Below are 19,557 nucleotides of genomic sequence, written 5' to 3'. Positions count from 1 at the left end.
GGGAGAGTTGGGAGGTGCAAGGAGATGGGCAGCTGGAGGGCACTGATGTACTCATGATTAGTAACACACACAAGTCTCTGGTAAACCAAGGTGATGGTGGTCAGTGCCCGCAGCCGGCTGCAGTCTGGTCCCCCACCCGGTTGGTGGTCTCTGCCTTTCTCCTGCACCATTTGTGTGATGGTGGACTACCTGCGCTTGCAGCATCAGGAGTCCGCTCCCCGGCTTGTGGTCGCCTAAGGAGCCCTTTGCCCGCAGACGCTGGCCCGTGGGATCTCTCTGCCGTGGCGGTGGCTTTCTATCCCCCTCGTTGGGCTGTTGTCTTCAGTCGGGACTTTGGGTGGGACAGAACCTATAGTCCTGGCCGCAATCAGTTAATTAGCTAGCCCCCAGTAGCTTCTGGACCTAGCTTCAGGGTCTGAGTACCCTCCTTTGTGCTCAGGTTTCCGAGTTGGTTCCCCGGGTCGGTACCGGCAGTCCACTACCCTGTACCGGTCCACCACGGTTCCACCGAGCCGTCTTCCCAGCTCCTGTAGACTAAGGCCTCCGTATGCCTCCTAGCCAAAGGTGCCTGGGCTCCAACCCTGACACCTGTCAGTTAGTTGCAGACCTGACACACAGGCCTGCTTCCACTTTACGTCACTTCCTAAACTCAACTGACTACTTTTCCCGCCCCAGGCCACCCGAACTCCTCAGTGGGTGTGTCCAACCACCTGGCTCCACCCCCTGGTGTTTCCATCAAGAACTGAGGGGGGTGACTAGGGTTTAATTGTTTGGCTGCTGTCACCTTTTTAGGGGACTGGTGTAGTGCGGGGCCCTATCTGTGACTACCTGGCCTGGCCAGGACGTCACAATAAAGTTATGTTTGATTTCTTCTCATAGATTCCACCAATTTCTATCCAATTTTTATGATCACCTTAATTGACCTCTTAGGCTATTTGAATACTTTAAAATGACACCGATCTGCTCCTTAAGTCATGACTATTCCTTCCTAGTTTATTATTTGGCCCTTTCTTCCTTAAGGCTATGTGCGCACTTAGCGTTTTTACATGCGTTTCAGCAGCATTTTGAACTGCAGCATTTTAATGCCAAAATTCATGTGTTTTGATTTTCAAGCAAAGTCTATGGGAAATAGGGCTTTCTTGTGCGCATTTTGATGTTAAAAACGCAGCATTTTAGGTGCAGAAATTTTGGCAAAAACTCAGTGTTTAAAGAAGCAGCATGTCAATTGTTTTTGCCATTTGGGCAGCGTTTTGCTAACATTGAAGTCAATGAGAAGTTGCAAAACGCAATTAACTTCCAAATTTCGATCGTTTTACATGCTTTTTTGATGCAGAAAACATGCTTTTTGGATCAATTAATTGCATGCATTTTTGACAAAATATTAATGGAATGATATGTCCCTTTAAACATGTCGCGGGCGGGGAGGACGCCGCCGCTGCTGCGCTCTCGCTAACGCTCGGGTCCGGCGCTGCTGTTCGGTGGCTCGAGCGGTGCTCCTCGCCCGTGTGTGAAAGGGGTGGTTGGTTTGGGGGATTTAGTCCGTGACGCCACCCATGGGTCGTGGTGAAGATGGACACCACCGCTGCTGGTGACGGGGATCCCGGGAGCGATGGTAGGGAGCAGCTGGGATGTTGCTTTTCTCCTCCGTGGAAAAAATCCTTCCCAGGATGTGGCATTTAGCCACATCCTGGGAAGGAGGCAGCAAGAGGTCTCTGTCCACCATTGCATAGTAACCCCTGATGAACAAGTCACAGATGGAAATTCCTTTTCCCCTATAGCTAGCGCTACGTTACTAACAAGATTCCCCATTCTCTACAAGCTTAAGGTACAGCATATGAAATATTTCCTCAAATTTCATACACACCTCCAAGGACGTGTATTCCCTTTAAAGGGTAATAAAACAGATATTGTTCACTGTGAGCTCATACCAGCCATATTCTTGGTGGACTTCCTCTATTACATATATCCCTGCATTTGCAGAATCTCCTTTATAAAAGCCAAATCTCCCACTTGAAGTGACTAGGCGTAAGAAAGGCCTTTTGGCCGAAACGTTCCCCTGTCACATTTCCAAATAAAAATAAAACTACAAGAATTTTGCAAAGAACAAGCCTTGTTCAGTCTTCATTTTTGCTCTTGAGAGTGCAGTGTTGTAATTCTAACGATGTGACGGGGAGGCAGGGTTGGCGAGGTGCAGGGTTGCAGGGACAGCGCGGTGCGGTGCTGGATGGCACGGGTGTACTCACTCAGCAAAAAAGGTACAAAGTCTTCGGTAAACCAAAAGGCTGGATGGATGGGTCCTGCAGCCGGCTGCCGTGTCTCTCCCCGGAAAGGTGATGGCTGCTGTCTTTCCCTGCACCTTGATGTTCTCCTTCTGACTACTCTGGATTCTCAACGGTAGTCCGCTCCCTGGTGTATGGGTACCGGAGGAGCCCGTTTGCCTGCAGGCGCTGGCCCTTGGGTCTCTAGCATTAGGCGGTAGCTGTATACCCTCACGGTGTGGGCAGTTGCCTTCAATCAGGACTTTTGCTGTTATGAAACCCGTGGGGTTCCAGTCACATTCGGATCTGACTATTATCAGCGGCTCCAAACCTGGTCGGGGTCCGATGGCCATGCCTGTGTGTGCTGGCTTCACTTCGCTCCCCGGTCAGTATCGGCGGGCCGTCGCCCGACCCCGGTCCTACGGTTCCGCGTTGCTCCACCACTCTTGCAGACGGCCACCACCGTCTGCCAACCTTGCTGTCAGTGCCTGGGCCACAAACCCAGACACCCAAGTGTTTTCTCCTCTCTCTTCAACCTCCTGGACTAAACTGTCACTTTTCCCACCTCCAGGCCTGTGAACTCCTCGGTGGGTGGAGCCAACTGCTTAGCTCCGCCCCACCTGGTGTGGACATCAGACACTGGAGGGAGGCAACAAGGGTTTTGTGTTTGGCTGGTGTCCCTGTCTAATGGGGGTGGGGTGTTTGTGTGTTATCTGTGACGATCTGGCTAGTCCAGGGCACCACATTCCCCCTTGGTGAAATGCAGACCGTTCGCGGGCTGCCCGTCCATCACGGTTTTATTTTTCAAAACTGTAAAAATATAAATTAACATATGAACATTTTAAATATATAAGCAATTTTTGTGAGAACACTTAAACGTTGCACATAGAAAACATTTTTAGTGACAGACGGACGGATGTCTTCCGCTCTCCCACCCAAGCAACCTAGCCCTGATGCTGCCCCTAAGAAGTGGGCAGCACCCCTTGACCCCAGTCCAGGTTCAGGCTGCCTGAGCGGAAACGGGTACGGTTACTCGCACCCGGCTGTCACTTCAGGGGACCCCACGTCCTTGGGGGACCCCTGTCCCCCGGAGGATGGCTACCGGTCCTGGTGGTGGCCGGGCCCCAGCCTGCTCTGCTGCGGGCCCTTCCTCCAATCTGCCTCTCCGGAGGCGGCTCCGACGGAAAATCACCCCTCAACTTATTTACAAGCCCACAAGTTCGTGGGTGGCCTGCCAGTTCTCGGCCATGTCCATGAGTAGTCTCTCATGCAGGTGGGGTAAAACCACACAGGGTCCCTCCGGGGACAACTTGCCGGCAACGGCCGGGATAATCACATGGACAATCAAGTGAAGATCACGGTTCATTAAGGTCATTCAATTAAACTGCTGAGGGTCCCAATGGGGGACAACTGTATGCAACGGTGGACCGCTGCCTTACTCAACAGTCCATTCTCAACCGTGGGGCTCCAGTGCCACCTTCACATGGTGCACTGCTCTGGACCCCGATGGTAGCTCGCTGCAGGTGATCTTTCTCCACATACATGCGGGCATGCACATCCGCTTTACACCTTTTTCGGGCAGTGATCTCCCGGTCCAGCTGACGCTGCTGTTGCTCCCAGTATGGAGCATCTGCCCGCTCCGTCCCGCTCTGTGTGGGGGTCGGGCCCAGCCGGAGCTCCCTCGTGCCGGCTACAACCGGCACCTTCTGCACTGGGGAACCCCGCTGTGTCGTGGCCTGCTCGGCTGCCTTGCAGTGGCAACCCCGCGACACCTCAGCCGAGGCCTGGATTCTGAGAGCGGCCAGCTTTACCTGCTAGGCTGGCTTCCAGTCGACGGTCACCTCCATCTTGGCCGGGCGGACTGCCGGGGCCATTGTCATCTGGAGCGCGGCTTCCTCTGGGATCGCTGGTGCGTCCAAGTCGGGATGAGGTACTTTCTGGACGCAGACGCGACGTGGGGCTGGTACGGGTGTCGGAGCGATGACGGGCTGACTGCTCGTGTCTTCTGCAGGCGGGTCTTTGCAGGCTGGTAGAACGGACTCCGCTGCCGGTGTTGGTGGCAGCGGACCGAGCAGGGGAGCAGCGGCAACCGGTACGGGCGGCAGGGGAGGCGATATAGAGGGCAGGGGCAGACCGGGCCCTGGGGGACATAGGGGCGTGGGTCGCTTATCCGCTCCTCCACGGTTGCTTCCACTTCGCGTGCTCGCACAGCCGCAGCCGGTTCCTCCACTTCGACTATCCACCGCTCCATCAGAAAATCAGCCTGGGCCTGGATCTTCCAACACATCCTTCCACGTTGGCGTCCAGGAACGTGTTTCGGCAGAGTCCTGGCGTCCCTGCACTCCGCAACGCTAGTTACATGCCGCCATTCTTCACCCGCCCCCCCTTGGTTCTCTTCAGCACTTCCGTTTGTTGGGGCGGGGCTTCGCTTTTACGCCTTCCCTGCTCGGAGAAGACGCTCGAGCGGGAGATTTTTGCGCCAAGATGGCGGCGCTTCAAAATTTTCGGCCGGACACCGCCGGCGGAGATCACAAGGCGCACTTCTACTGGTAAGTAGATGGATTCAATCCTGTTCGTGACGCCAAGTTGTCGCCGGCGGGGAGGACGCCGCCGCTGCTGCGCTCTCGCTAACGCTCTTGCTAACGCTCAGGTCCGGCGCTGTTGCGACTGCTGCTCGGTGGCTCGAGCGGTGGGCCGGATCCGGGGACTCGAGCGGTGCTCCTCGCCCGTGAGTGAAAGGGGTGGTTGGTTTGGGGGATTTAGTCCGTGACGCCACCCATGGGTCGTGGTGAAGATGGGCACCACCGCTGCTGGTGACGGGGATCCTGGGAGTGATGGTAGGGAGCAGCTGGGATGTTGTTTTTCCCCTCCGTGGGTAGGGGTCGATGGTCCCGGGGCTCGATGATGTGACGGGGAGGCAGGGTTGGCGAGGTGCAGGGTTGCATGGACAGCGCGACGTGGTGCCGGATGGCACGGGTGTACTCACTCAACAAGAAAGGTACAAAGTCCTCGGTAAACCAAACGGCTGGATGGACGGGTCCCGCAGCCAGCTTCAGTGTCTCTCCCCGGACAGGTGATGGTGGCTGTCTTTCCCTGCACCTTGATGTTCTCCTTCTGACTACTCTGGATTCCCAATGGTAGTCCGCTCCCCTGACTATTATCGACGGCTCCAAGCCTGGTCGGGGTCCGATGGCCTTGCCTGTGTGTGCTGGCTTCACTTCGCTCCCCGGTCGGTACCGGCGCGCCATCGCCCGACCCCGGTCCTACGGTTCCGCGTTGCTCCACCACTCCTGCAGACGGCCACCACCGTCTGCCAACCTTGCTGTCAGTGCCTGGGCCACAAGCCCAGACACCCAAGTGTTTACTCCTCTCTCTTCAACCTCCTGGACTAAACTGTCACTTTTCCCGCCTCCAGGCCTGTGAACTCCTCGGTGGGTGGAGCCAACCGCTTAGCTCCGCTCCATCTGGTGTGGACATCAGACACTGGAGGGAGGCAACAAGGGTTTTGTGTTTGGCTGGTGTCCCTGTCTAATGGGGGTGGGGTGTTTGTGTGTTATCTGTGACAACCTGGCTAGTCCAGGGCGCCACACACACATAATCTGACAATTAAATTTATGAAAATCAATAAATAAATTTAATTTTTTGCATAATTATTATCACAAGGTTTTCATTTTAATAAAATAAGCCATTTCTTGTTTGATAATAATCTTGATATTTGTTATCATTTTTTTCCATTTTTTTAGTGTTTGTATGTTTTAACTTTATTTAGCATTGTATTTTTAGTCAAAACGCATCTGATTTTAAGCAGTGAAAAAGCATGTAAAATGCGGTAAAAATGCAAGCATATTTATAGCGTTTTTGTGATCAAAACTAAATTAGCCAAAAAACATTTCTGCCAGAGGATGCATTTATAACTGCAACTACCTCGACGCAAGTGTGCACACAGCCTAACAGTCAGGAAATATAAATCTCTCGCATTTCTCTCCTTCATCTTTGCCAAAGGCTTTAAGAAGCATGGGAAGATGAGAAGAAATCATGTAGCTTCTTTTGTCATCCTCCATTTCTATAAATGGCTTCCAATGAGCCTTCCTTCCAAAATAAATGTTTCCATCACAGTTAGAGATAGCTTTAGAACTGGATTACTCATGAGTATATGTAAATCATGTGTTAATTACACATTTTCTGCATACATTGAGTATTATAATGAACCTTACAATATTGTGTTTCTTATTTATTTATTTATTTTTTTTAAGGTATCGAGAAGTTTAAAGGCCAATATATGCACAACAGAGATTATAAGCATCCTGCAAATTATATTGGAAAAAATGTGCTTATTGTTGGCTTGGGTAATTCCGGGGCAGATATTGCTGTAGAGCTCGGGCGGACAGCAAAGCAGGTAACAAGACAATTCTGTTCACCATTGAACCAATTACATTGATGTTCACCATCCCTGATGCACAACCCTAATAGATGAGTGCAATCACCTTGTTTTATCTGTTCCCTTACCTGGTAAGACCCTATTATGCGCTTCCATCCACAGTTTTTGTATAATTGCATTGTTGATGTAAGTGAACATAAACAATTGGTGAAATTGGATTTCCATGATTACATTTTTTTCCTACTCACTAACAGTCTGAAACCAATGATGTGTTACACAGTGCTCGTGCTATGTGAGAGGATGGCCCTGGGCGGTAGTCGCGGACTAGGTATGGTCCTTGGATGCCCTGTCCATCCCTACAGGGTGGGGAATATTGATGGTGGTGGTGTGGTGGACCGGTTGATTATGAGGGGTTGTGAGGTGCATGTCATACCTATCAGGAGGCTGCATATCACTGATGTCTCTGGCAACTAGGTCCCTTCCATGGTGATGACAGACATGGAGGCCAACAGTTGTTAAAGGCAACCTGTCACCGGATGTTTATAATACTCACCTAATGGTCGGTGCAGAGCAGACTGGTCGGATGGTCATCTCCATTCTTCGGGTTCGCGCCTCCTCTTTCGGCCATCTTTGTCCTTTTTCTGAAGCTAGTGTGGATGACACATTCTACGTCATACACCCAAGCTGATATTGAGGTCCTGCAGTAAGGCAGCCAGACATGATTTTAATAAACATTTTCTGCAGATTAACTCTATATCTGCAGGTACATTCGACATGGAAGTAGCTTTTCACACTAGTCATTTGACTGATGCAGCCAATCACTGGCCTCAGCAATTACATGAAATCATGCAAGCACAACCATTGAGGCCAGTGATTGACTGTAGCAGTAAGATAATTGATGGATAGGATATCCTAACAAGACAGGCAAGTGATTCAAGTGGTAGTTAGTATTGCTTCACTTTATAACCCTCCCTACCTCAGAGCCAATTTTATGAAATCAAAGAAAACTATTATAATGATAATTATTTGGCACAGATGTCAAGCGTGTATTGTAAGAGGGGTTTGCAGTAAATGATTTGATATTAGTAACCTAGGGATGTTTAGTTTGAAAAAGAGAAGGCTGAGAGGAGACTTAATAGCGGTCTACAAATATCTAAAAGGCAGTTACAGTGCAGAGGGAAATACCCTATTCTCATTAGCACAAGGAAGTACAAGAACCAATGGGATGAAACTAAAAGGAAGGAGATTCAGATTAGACATTAGGAAAAACTTTCTGACAGTGAGGGCAGTCAGAGAGTGGAACAGGCGACCACAGGAGGTAGTGAGGGCAGTCAGAGAGTGGAACAGGCGACCACAGGAGGTAGTGAGGGCAGTCAGAGAGTGGAATAGGCGACCACAGGAGGTAGTGAGGGCAGTCAGAGAGTGGAACAGGCGACCACAGGAGGTAGTGAGGGTAGTCAGAGAGTGGAACAGGCGACCACGGGAGGTAGTGAGCTCTCCATCAATGGAAATCTTCAATCTGAAACTGGATAAACATATAACTGGGATGATTTAGGAAAGCCTGTACTTGCAGGGGGTTGGACCCTGCAAGTAGAGGTCCCTTCCAACTGTACCATTCTATGATTCTATAACTATATTCTCATTTTTTTTTCAGGTTATGCTAAGCTCAAGAAGTGGTGCTTGGATAATGAGTCGCGTGTGGGATAATGGTTATCCTTGGGACATGGTTTATCTCACCCGCTATCAGTCTTTCCTAAACTATATACTGCCAAGACAAGTTTCTGATTGGCTCTATGAAAGTATGATGGAAAAAAGATTCAACCACAGCCACTATGGCTTGGTGCCTGTGAACAAGTAGGTTAAAGTTTTTGCTGCTGAATATACACTTGCTGTGTTCTTGTGATGCTGATGTTTTCTCTGCATGGAAATTTCCATTCATTGACTTGTCTTTAAACTGCAACCTCTTTATGAACAGCAGTCCTATGAGTGTTGGAGTTGACTTAAAGGGATTTTCCAGTTTCAGTAACCCCCAGCTGTAGTTTGTTTTAAAAACAAACTGTGCTTTATCTAAACTGCAGCTGGAGGGCAAGGATTTTTTTTTCCAAAATCTGAAAATTCCTTAAGGCTCTGTGCACATGGCATTTGTTGGACACCATCGCAGCCACCAAGTTTTCCCACATAAAGCCACTTCAGGAAATCGCTCTTGGTCATTTTCCTGAAGCGGTTTTGCCATAGTCTTTGTGGCCTCTCCATCGCCGGTGACTTTTGTATTGTGAAGTACAGACTTCCTGAAGCTATTAGTGACATATGATGACAGCTATGTCGTATTAACATTTTTGTACACTATGTTCATTTTATGGGGTAGTGTTGCAGTACTTTTTCATGTGGAATCTGGGCAGAATCGATCAGAAAAATAGGACGTGAAAAAATATCCTATAAGGAGTTTTCCAGGACTGTAATATGAGTAGCTTATCTACCTATATTATTGAACATGCACAATGTTGCACTTTTGGCTGTTCTTGTACCAGACACTGCCATGCCCAAATCTATGTCGCTGTGTCGGGTAAATAATATAATTAACCCAATCAGCAGAATTGTTGGGAGTTGGATCCCGATCTATAAGATATGGATTTCCATGAACCTTACACTCTTCTTAAAGAGAACCTGTCAACAGGATTTAGCACTATAAATTAAAGCCATGGCCAAAATGTTACTGTGATGCTGATTAAACTGATACCTGCAGTGAAGGAATCTGATTTATGGTTGTTGAGTAATCTCCCTCTAAAGCTTTTATCTGATGACGTCTTCATTGGTGTGCATCAAGGTGAGACGTGGGCAGTATGGTCTTCTTCTTCTCTGCCCTACCGCCTGCCTCCTCTGTTTTTTCTACAGGTCACTGATTATTCAGTGACCTGCCTCCTTTTTGAAATTCCGCAATGCTGCCTCCATCAATGCCATGGTCGGCGCGTCCACAGTGTGATTCTGCAGGCCTTCAATAAAATGATACTTTGGGCAACGCATGCACAGATCAAAATTTAAGCTCACTGACCTCGTCAACAAGCCGAAGTCTCGGTCTGCGCGTGCGCCGTGCTCCCAGATGAACAATCAAAGTTCAGCTCACCCCTTTAGAAGGTATACTGAGTCCTCCTGCTGCTCGGAAAGGCAGGTACCGTCACCTGTAGCAATCATAAGAAGAGAAGGAAAATCCGGTGCTTCGTAGTATATCAGCCACCACTCAGGATAAATTTCCAACTTGTTTATTGCTGTTCATTAAAAAGTGAAGCATGTACAATATCTCCATACAAAAACTTCCAGCATGTAGAAAAAATATTGACAGTGCTACATGTTTCGGCTACATATTGTAGCCTTTGTCAAGTGAGACTCCCACTTGACAAAGGCTACAATATGTAGCCGAAACGCGTAGCACTGTCAATATTTTTTCTACATGCTGGAAGTTTTTGTATGGAGATATTGTACATGCTTCACTTTTTAATGAACAGCAATAAACAAGTTGGAAATTTATCCTGAGTGGTGGCTGATACATTCCAAAGCGCCGGATTTTCCTTCTCCTCTTATGAGTGCTCCCAGATGAGGTAGCAAAAACCTGGTGTCGGATTCCATTTAGCGTTCTTTTAAAAAAATGGTTTAAAAGTCTATGCCCAAATCCTAGTGTTTTATTAATCTAATTATAAATGTATAATGGCAGGTAATGGCAGATACTACAACAGCTTTTAAAAAAAGCTGGATGATTTTCTCAGTGCACACAACATTGTTGGTTATAAGTGACTTAGTGACAAAATGTATACTTGGTGGAGGAAGGGGGAATTAGGTGGACCTAGGTCTTTTTTGAAACTATGTAACTATGTAACTATATATTTTATTTTCTTTCTGTGATATGTTTTCATCTTATTCCTTCTCCAGGTCTCTAAGAAAAGAACCTGTATTTAATGATGACCTGGCAGCTGCCATTACATGTGGCACGGTCATTGTAAAGCCCAATATCCGAGAGTTCACTGAAACTTCTGCAGTCTTTGAAGATGGTACAGAGATGAAGAATTTGGATGTTGTCATATTCGCCACTGGTTATAGCTATGCATATCCATTTATGGATGATTCCATTGTCAAGAACAATAAAAACAAAGTTTCACTTTATAAGGGAGTCTTTCCCCCTAAACTAGAAAAGCCAACACTGGCAGTCATTGGATTGGTACAGTCATTAGGAGGGATTCCTCCAACTTCAGATGTGCAGGCTCGATGGGCTGTGAGAGTTATCAAAGGTATGCAACTTGGCACTTGAAGTAAGATGAGTATCAATGCAAAAGAGTATTTTTATCCAATATTTACTGCAAGTAATATGTTATCTATGAGAAAGCCACAGGGGTAACACGTCAGTCGGTGGAATATCTTCAGAAGAACAATACATCTCTTCCAACGATCAGTTGGACAGAGCCTCCATACACGTTAGACTGTTTCCTAAACCCGTCGATATTGGTAGACTCAGCCTATATTAGTCTAATCTGTGTGGGGGCCTTAAAGGGAAATTACCAGCAAGATTTTCATACATAAAGTAAAGCCAGTGCTATACTGGCTCTAAGATGCTGAATGTAAGTGTAGCGCCCCACGGGTCAGGTGTTTTAACCTACTCGTTGCCGGGGCCAGGGGTGCAGATCCTCTGCGTTGTTACGGGTGGCCTGGTCCAGTTCCGTTACCCCGAGGCATACAGGAAGGAGGGTTGGAGGGTGGTAGGGAGGATGGAGGTAGTAGTTGGAGGTTAGGAAAGTCTTTTAAGGTGATTATGACGCCACTTGTGGTACGCAGCCAGTCACCCCACTGCCAGCATCAGTGATTGGAACTGGTGTTAATAAATCCATATGGATCCCCTTCCCCACCCAGCTCTCAGTGCTGGGTGTCAGTGATTCACTCAGACTGTTGTATTACAGCTCAAGAATCACAGCACAATGCCTGCACGGGCCGGCGGCTCTTCTGACCTGAGCGTGTCACCATGTATTTCTGGGCAGCTGTCATGCCTAGGTGAAGAGAGCCACTGACCAGTGTGAGCATTGCATTGTGATCCTCAGGAAGTAATATGGCAGTCTGAGTGAATCACTGACACTGTGCACAGACGTGGGCGGGGAAGGTGGTGAGTTTTTATTTTTTCACTAACATAAGTTCCAGTCTCTGATGCTGGCAGAGGGGTAGGCTGGATTATGGGCTGGGGAAGGGGTGAAAATTAAGTTTTCATTAATGGGTGACTCAATCACTGACATCAATGCAAAGTATAAGACATCCCCGAAAACAAGCCCTAGTGCATCTTTTTGAGACCAAAATAATATGACACTCCTATTTTCTGTGAAACACGGTATGTGTGTATGCACTGTATAGGTGTGTGTGTGTGTGTGTGTGTGTGTGTATGTGTGTGTGTGTATATATATATATACATTCCTTCTTTCCATCTTTCTATTCTTTTTCATTGTTATTAATATTATTTCTTTCAGGAACATGCAAACTGCCACTAAAAGAGACAATGATTGAGGAACTGAATGAAGAGGAGGGGGAGAAAAAGAACTGGTAGGCTGAAATTTAATCCATTTTTATTAATTTTTTCTAAAACGAACTGTATTGTTCCTTGACACTTTATTACTTATAGTAGTGACTGATGGATGATATTGCTGGGTTTATAGTTTATTTCTTTCTATTTCAGGTTTGGTCGTAGTGAGACACTATCCACTGATTATGTCAATTACATGGATGAATTAAGCTCTTTTATTGGGTGCAAGCCAAATCTTCCTCGTCTTTTCCTCACTGATCCAAAATTGGCATTGGAAGTATTCTTTGGCCCTTGTAGCCCTTATCAGTTTCGCCTTCATGGACCAGGAAAATGGGATGGAGCCCGTAAAGCTATTTTAAACCAGTGGAATAGAACCATTGCCGCAACAAAAATGAGAGTTGTCCATGCTAATCAACAGTCGTCTTCCATTGTTACTTTGTTCAAGATTCTGTTTTTGCCCTTGCTTCTTCTTGCCTTGTTTTTGGCATGGGCTTAGATCCCTTTGTTGTATAGTGCTATCACTGCAATTTTTTTTTATAAAGTCTCTTTGTTAGGCCTGTTTCACACGTCAGTGACAAACAGACATTTTTCACTGATGTGTAAAAAATGCATATCTCCCTCCATGTGCCGTGATTCACGGCACACGTTGGTTATCCATGTGCTATCCGTGATCTGTGATCCGTCATCTGTGATAGCACATGGACGTATACTCACCTGTCCCCGCTCCTGATGTCCGTGGTGCTGAACTCTCCCGGATACTGCCTCTGTGTCACCTCTGCAGCTACTTCCAGGTTTGCTGTGTGGTGCATAAATGCATATGCATTTGAACCGGCCTGGAAGCAGCAGGCAGCAGCGGCTGAACACAGCAGCACTGGTGAAGGTGAGTATAAAAAGCTTTTTATTTTCATATACGTGTTTTTCTGGTAGGTGTTTCACGGATCACATCATAGTGTGGTCCATGGGACATCAGTTATGCCAGAAAAAAACGACGTGTGTACGCTGCACGGAGACACGGCCAGTGAAAAATCACTGATGTGTATGCAGACCTATTGATTTTAATGGGTCTGCGTATGTCCATGATTCTGGTATGTATAAAAACTGTCACATACGTACCAGAATCACTGACGTGTGAAAGAGGCCTTATGCTGTTTTCATATGAGGTAGCAAAAACCTAATGCCATATTCCCTTCAATGAGATGATTTTTTTTGTATCAAGTAGTGCTGAACATTTTCTTTTAGTGTTAGATTTTTGTCAGTACTCAATGCTTTTTTAATATAGCAAGTAACATTTCAAGGTTCTTTTATTACATATGCTGGTTTGCACCATGATGGGCTTCCTACTCATAACCCCTCTCTTTTATCCAGAGTGGAGAGACACTGTTGATGCATTTCACTTCGGTTAATTTTTGCCACCCAATATTACAAGGATGTCCATATATTTGAATGGGAATCTGTCAGCAGTTATTTACTATGTAATCTGAGAATTAACAACCTCATGTCCTGATAATTAGCTTATGGCACTCCCAAAAGGTATAATTTATACACATTATATTGGGCATCAATGGATGACCAAATCAAAGGAGTGACACCATTTTCCAATAAAAAACAATCTTTATTTAACCCCTTCATGACCGGCCGATTTTTCGCTTTCCGTTTTTTTTTTCGCCATTCTTTTTCTGAGAGACATAACTTTTTTATTTTTCAGTCAATATGGTCATGTGAGGGCTCATTTTTTGCAGAACGAGCTGTACTCTTAAATAAAACCATCAGTATTACCATATAGTGTACTGGAAAATGGCCAAAAAATTCCAAATGCAGAAAAATTGCAAAAAAAGTGCGATAGCACTATTGTTTTTGAGATATTTTATTCTCTGTGCTCACTATATGGTAAAACTGATGTGTTGGTATGATGCCTCAGGTCAGTGCGAGTTTGTAGACACCAAACAAGTATAGGTTTACTTTTATATAAGGGATTAAAAAAAATCGGAAGTTTGTGCGAAAAAAGTGGCGCCCGTTTTACGCCATATTCCGTGACCCGTAGCGTTCTCATTTTTCGGGATCTATGGCTCAGTGATGGCTTATTTTTTGCGTCTCGAGCTGACGTTTTTAACGGTACCATTTTTGCGCAGATGCTATGTTTTGATCGCTTCTTATTGCATTTTGCGCAAAAGTTGTGGTGACAAAAAAACGTCATTTTGGAGTTTGGAATTTTTTTGCCGCTACGCCGTATACTGGTCAGATTAATTGATTTTATATTTTGATAGATTGGGCGTTTCTGAACGCGGCGATACCAAATGTGTGTATATTTTTTATTTTTTTAACCCTTTAGTTTTCAATGGAGCGAATAGGGGGTGATTTGAACTTTTAGGTTTTTTTGTTTTTTTTTAATTTTTTAAAACTTTTTTTTAACTTTTTTTTTTTATTTTACTAGTCCCCCTAGGGGGCTATTGCGATCAACAGTCTGATCGCTTTGCACTATCTGCTGATCATAGCTACATAGCTGTAAACAGCAGATACGCTCACTTTCTTTTTCACTGTGCCGCGGGCACAGCGAAAGTGAAAGCAATTTATGTGTAGTACAGGAGTCATCACATGACCCTGTGCTACCATGACAACTCCCGGAAGTCACGTGATCATGTCATGTGACTTCCGGTATCGGGGGGTAAGTAAAAGTTTACCGCGATCGCACTTAAAATGGCGCTGTCACATATTGACAGCGCCATTCAAGGGGTTAAACGGCACGAGCAGATAACGATTCTGCTTGTGCCTAGCAGGCACACATCTCAGCTGTGAAAATCAGCTGAGATGTGTGCCGATCATAGCATGCTGCCGCCGGCAGACCGCGGGCAGTAACGTTATGACCACTAGGACGTAATTTTACTGCCCGCGGTTGTTAAGGGGTTAAACATGTATTTAAAATATTTTAGCATAAGGATACCGAATGAAAGAGAGACACAGGCAGGAACAATGATTAAATCCCTATGTTAATCAAACCTCAAAAGGTGGGATATATAACATCAAAAAACAGGTGAATTTAGATATATTTTACAGCCAAATATCACATGTTTAATGGACCAAGTGCAGACTCTGCGATTCTAACTGCGTTTTTATCAATATTGCAAATATTCTCTAATGCACAATTCCCCCATAGATAATTTATACTCATAAGAATAAATAAATAAGTAAAAGAGTATATGGGGTCCCTTGAGCGAGAAAATAATTCAAAAATGCAGTATAACTTTCAAGTGAACATACACAGTGGTTACCGCCGAGCCTGCATGCATCCATAAACACTGAGACTCATTAGAAATAGGCTGACGCCCAACATAATGGTATCACAAGGATATCACAAAAGTACATCACCTGAGTAGTAGTGCCCTGCCGTGACCCTCACACTCCGACACGTGTTTCGCAAATGGCTTTCTCGAGGAGCGTGTCAGAGGTGAGGGGCGGGCTGGTTTAAAAGCACCAATTGACCAATGAGAAACAAAGAACTCAGATCGCATTGTTGCGTCAGAGCAGAAAGCAGATTAATCCAATTAAACGGCGCATGACAGCAGTTGCCACAGACGCTAATAAATGGACCTCCCACAGATCGCGATCACGTTACTGTGATGTCATGGCCCACATGGTAGTGAGTCATGGCAACCACGTAACGCTATCTGACGCGATGTGGGACGGCCAGCAAGCGGCACGGCGGACATGCGCACTAGGTAATCTGCAGTACTTAGAAAAAACAGAGAGAAAGTTCACTTGGTTAATGTCCATTGTCAGCGAAACAGAACAAATGGACATCAAAGAGGCACACCTTTAACTAGCGGGATATCAAAACAACAAGTAATTATACATTAGCGTGCACACATACAGGGTAAATATTAACAAGCCCTTAATACCATATATTATCAATGTGACATAACTGCCGATCACACTAATCCATAATATAAATAACAATTCTTTAATTGTCCAATAATCCCTAAAACGGCTTGAAAGGTGGCTCCTTCTCCTGGCCATCCACGGTTATCGGAAAAGGACATCTCTGTAGGTGTAGGATTGGTACACTTCATTGGTGATAGTAAAACAAATATATGGTAACCTATTAAACTGAAAAAACAGACAATTAAGATCATATAAAAACAAAAACCCACCAAACACACCTGACTAAAACCAAGTATCCCCTTGCAAGGAATGCATAAAAGCTCAAAAAACATCATGTGAACACAGGACTTGATAACCCCCACTAAATATTGAAAAAAGTAATCTGAGAGCAGCATATATGTAGGAGCTGAGACACACATTTCAGCGATGTCACTTGCTTGTCTGCTTGCTGTCATTTTGATTCAATAACGGTGTTCTCCTCTGTAGATCTTGCAGTGCTCAGAATGCTGTATAACCCTGCCCATACCACTGATTGGCAGCTTTCTGTGTACACTGTACAGTGACAGAAAACTGCTAATCAGTGGTGGAGGTGGAATTACATAGAGCAGCATAACTAGGAGGCATGAGACACCTAGTCCCTGTAGTCATAATCTGCTTCGGATAAAACCTTGATTTTATTGAAACAGGAACATACTGTATAGTTTAAGAAATGACACATCACTGGAATTAGGCTGTCAGTCCATACATTATGTTTCTCTCAAGTGACATAGAAAAAAACTGCTGACAGATTCCCCTTAACGCAGAATAGTTCAGTGAAGGACAACACACAACCATGAATAGGTCTGATGGAAATGTCATTCCAAAATGTGTATCATCTATATCTAGACAGCGTTTTCATTAACAGAGAATAATCCCAAAAGAAGAAACTCTTCACTGGAATCTACACACACTTGGACTACACTCATTTGGACTGGTCTGACTCTACATTTTTTGGAAGGAAAATGGATTAAAAAAAATGAATAAAAAGTGACTTCTTATCTCATAGGTCAGTTTATAAGACTTTGTCTTGTCTTGTTTTAGTTACACCAGAAGAATGGTGCCATCTTCCTGCTGGTGTAATGATGAAATTGCTGATTTCCAATGAAGGTCAAATGCAAGGTTGCTTCACCTAATCAATAAAAATATTCCAATAGTTAATATTTTAAACTTAGTGTAACATCTTAATATGTTAACACAACAGGAGTGCTGTTACCCAGCATACAAGCCAGTGCGTATGGATGCTGAGATATTATATAACACTGGGGAACAAGAAAATTCATACCTGAGACAGTTCACCTGCTTTTTTAGGTTGTTTTTTGTTTCTGAATGTATATCAGCCCTAATTTTTCTTCCATTAGCTCTAGATAAAGAGATGTGATATTCCCTATGTATATATAATACTGTGGAACAGAGAAGCACAATAGGGTCTACCCATTAGGGAAATCAATAGACAAAAAATTAGGCGCACTCACCTATTCAGGTTGTGACAGTCACAATCCCTATATGCACGTGCAATAATGGTATCAGCCACAGCTCCGAGGTGTGAGACATAGAATCAATAGGAGAGGAAATCGGGTATATGCCGCACTTACACCATGGAATCCGATATTAATACATTTCCTTTATTGTTTGTACAGGTTGACGCATTTCAGAGACATCCGTCACCTTCATCAGGACATCAAAGGAACAGTATCTGTTCCTTAGGCGTCCTGATGAAGGAGACAGATGTCTCTGAAATGCGTCGAACTGTCCAAACAATAATGGAGTTATATTAATATCGGATTCCATGGTATTAGCGTGGCATATACCCGATTTCCTCTCCTATTGATTCCCTATGTATATGCATACGACCGATCAAACACTAGGACTGATGTCTACTAAACATTATTATTTTTGCTTTTTTGGTTATGAAAACAAATTTATATATTTCTTTATTTATGAAGAATTTACATCACAGAATAAAAACTAAACATGCATAAAAAATTGTCATTGATACACTGTTCATTAACTGAACTACTTCGCAAAAGCATTGTTTTAAAGATTTCAGGTGCACCAGGTCAATCACTTTGAATAGACCAATAGTCACCCGCCATTGTATGGGTATCCCAATGCCCTCGATATCTTTCTTTTATAGCTCTTAAATCTTGGTGGAATTGTTTCCCCTGCTTTTCACTTAGGTCACCAAGATTTTCTGGGAAATGATCCAAGTAGATGTGAAGATAATTCACTTTTATACTCATTGTACAACCAAGGTGACAGAAATAATTTAGCATTCTTTCTACTAGATCAGTATAATTATCTCCTTTATAGTTCCCAAGAAAATTCTGCACAACCATAGTGAAAGAAGACCATGCATTTGCCTCAGCATCGTTTACTGAATCTTTGAATTCTGGATCTTTCATGAATTCTCTGGTTGAGGACTGTAATAAATACCCACCTTTAGCTTCACAATGGTCAGTACTGGAAATTTTCTGCACATATATTCGAAACAAAGTGCTCAACTGCTTTGCCACACAATTCTATGGAACATATCACCGATAGAATCAGTATGGAATCATAGATGGACACTTATGTATTTAATTCATACCTTAATTGTACGTAATAAGTATTCAAGTGTTAGTTACATTCCTTACTGACCATTTTTGAGTCTATATTTATTATTCCTGTTGAGCAAAAAAATCCCAAATTCATGTGTGGGCAACTGTACATTGTCTCAAAAAGTAGGGCTGCTACAAAAAAATGACATATTTTGATTCAGAGGACTGAATATACCTAAAATCAAGCCTAAAGCGGGCTTTACATGCTACGATATATCTAGCGAGATGTCGGCGGGGTCACGTCGTAAGTGACGCACATCCGACATCGTTAGTGATATCGTAGCGTGTGACAGCTATGAACGAGCAGAAATACTCACCTTCTCGTTCATCGTTGACACGTCGCTCATTTTCTAAAAATCGAATGTCCGGTTGTTCAATGTTCCCGAGGCAGCACACATCGCTCCATGTGACACCCCGGGAACGATGAACACAGCTTACCTGCCTCCCGCCGGCAATGCGGAAGGAAGGAGGTGGGTGGGATGTTTACGTCCCGCTCATCTCCGCCCCTCCGCTTCTATTGGCCGGCCGCTGTGTGACGTCGCTGTGCCGCCGAACATCCCTGCCCCTTCAGGAAGTAGATGTTCGCCGCCAACAGCGAGGTCATTTGGAAGGTAAGTACTTGTGACGGGGGTCACATTGTGCGTCACGGGCAACAAATTGCCCGTGCCGCACAAACGATGGGGGCGGGTGCGATCGCAAATGCGATCTCACGACATATTGAAACGTGTAAAGCAGGCTTAATGCCTACAAGTCTGTGGTGAATTTGGATAGTCAGAGAAAAATCACAGCTCACAGCTTAAATTATAGAAAGAGAGGACAGCAAAAGTGCTCAACACACCGTAAAGAAACCATATAGCAGAA

At 45.0% G+C, this 19,557-nt stretch overlaps 1 protein-coding gene across 2 annotated transcripts in view; it reads left to right on the top strand.

Annotated features, from left to right (window-relative positions):
- The window catches only part of LOC142250139 (flavin-containing monooxygenase 3-like), a 49,661-nt gene extending 32,395 nt beyond the window's left edge, over positions 1-17,266 (top strand). For both annotated transcript variants that reach the window (XM_075322249.1, XM_075322250.1), the window contains exons 5-9: positions 6,512-6,654; positions 8,291-8,490; positions 10,558-10,913; positions 12,132-12,204; positions 12,338-17,266. In XM_075322249.1, coding sequence (XP_075178364.1) covers positions 6,512-6,654; positions 8,291-8,490; positions 10,558-10,913; positions 12,132-12,204; positions 12,338-12,680 — 1,115 coding nt within the window. In that variant the 3' untranslated portion in view covers positions 12,681-17,266. The remainder of the gene's footprint in view (positions 1-6,511; positions 6,655-8,290; positions 8,491-10,557; positions 10,914-12,131; positions 12,205-12,337) is intronic.
- The last annotated feature ends 2,291 nt before the right edge of the window (positions 17,267-19,557 follow it).

Source organism: Anomaloglossus baeobatrachus, chromosome 8, assembly GCF_048569485.1.
Source record: "Anomaloglossus baeobatrachus isolate aAnoBae1 chromosome 8, aAnoBae1.hap1, whole genome shotgun sequence".
Taxonomy (NCBI): Eukaryota; Metazoa; Chordata; class Amphibia; order Anura; family Aromobatidae; genus Anomaloglossus; species Anomaloglossus baeobatrachus.
The sequence above is the reverse complement of the archived record's forward strand: the minus strand, read 5'-3'. Positions and strand labels throughout refer to the sequence as shown.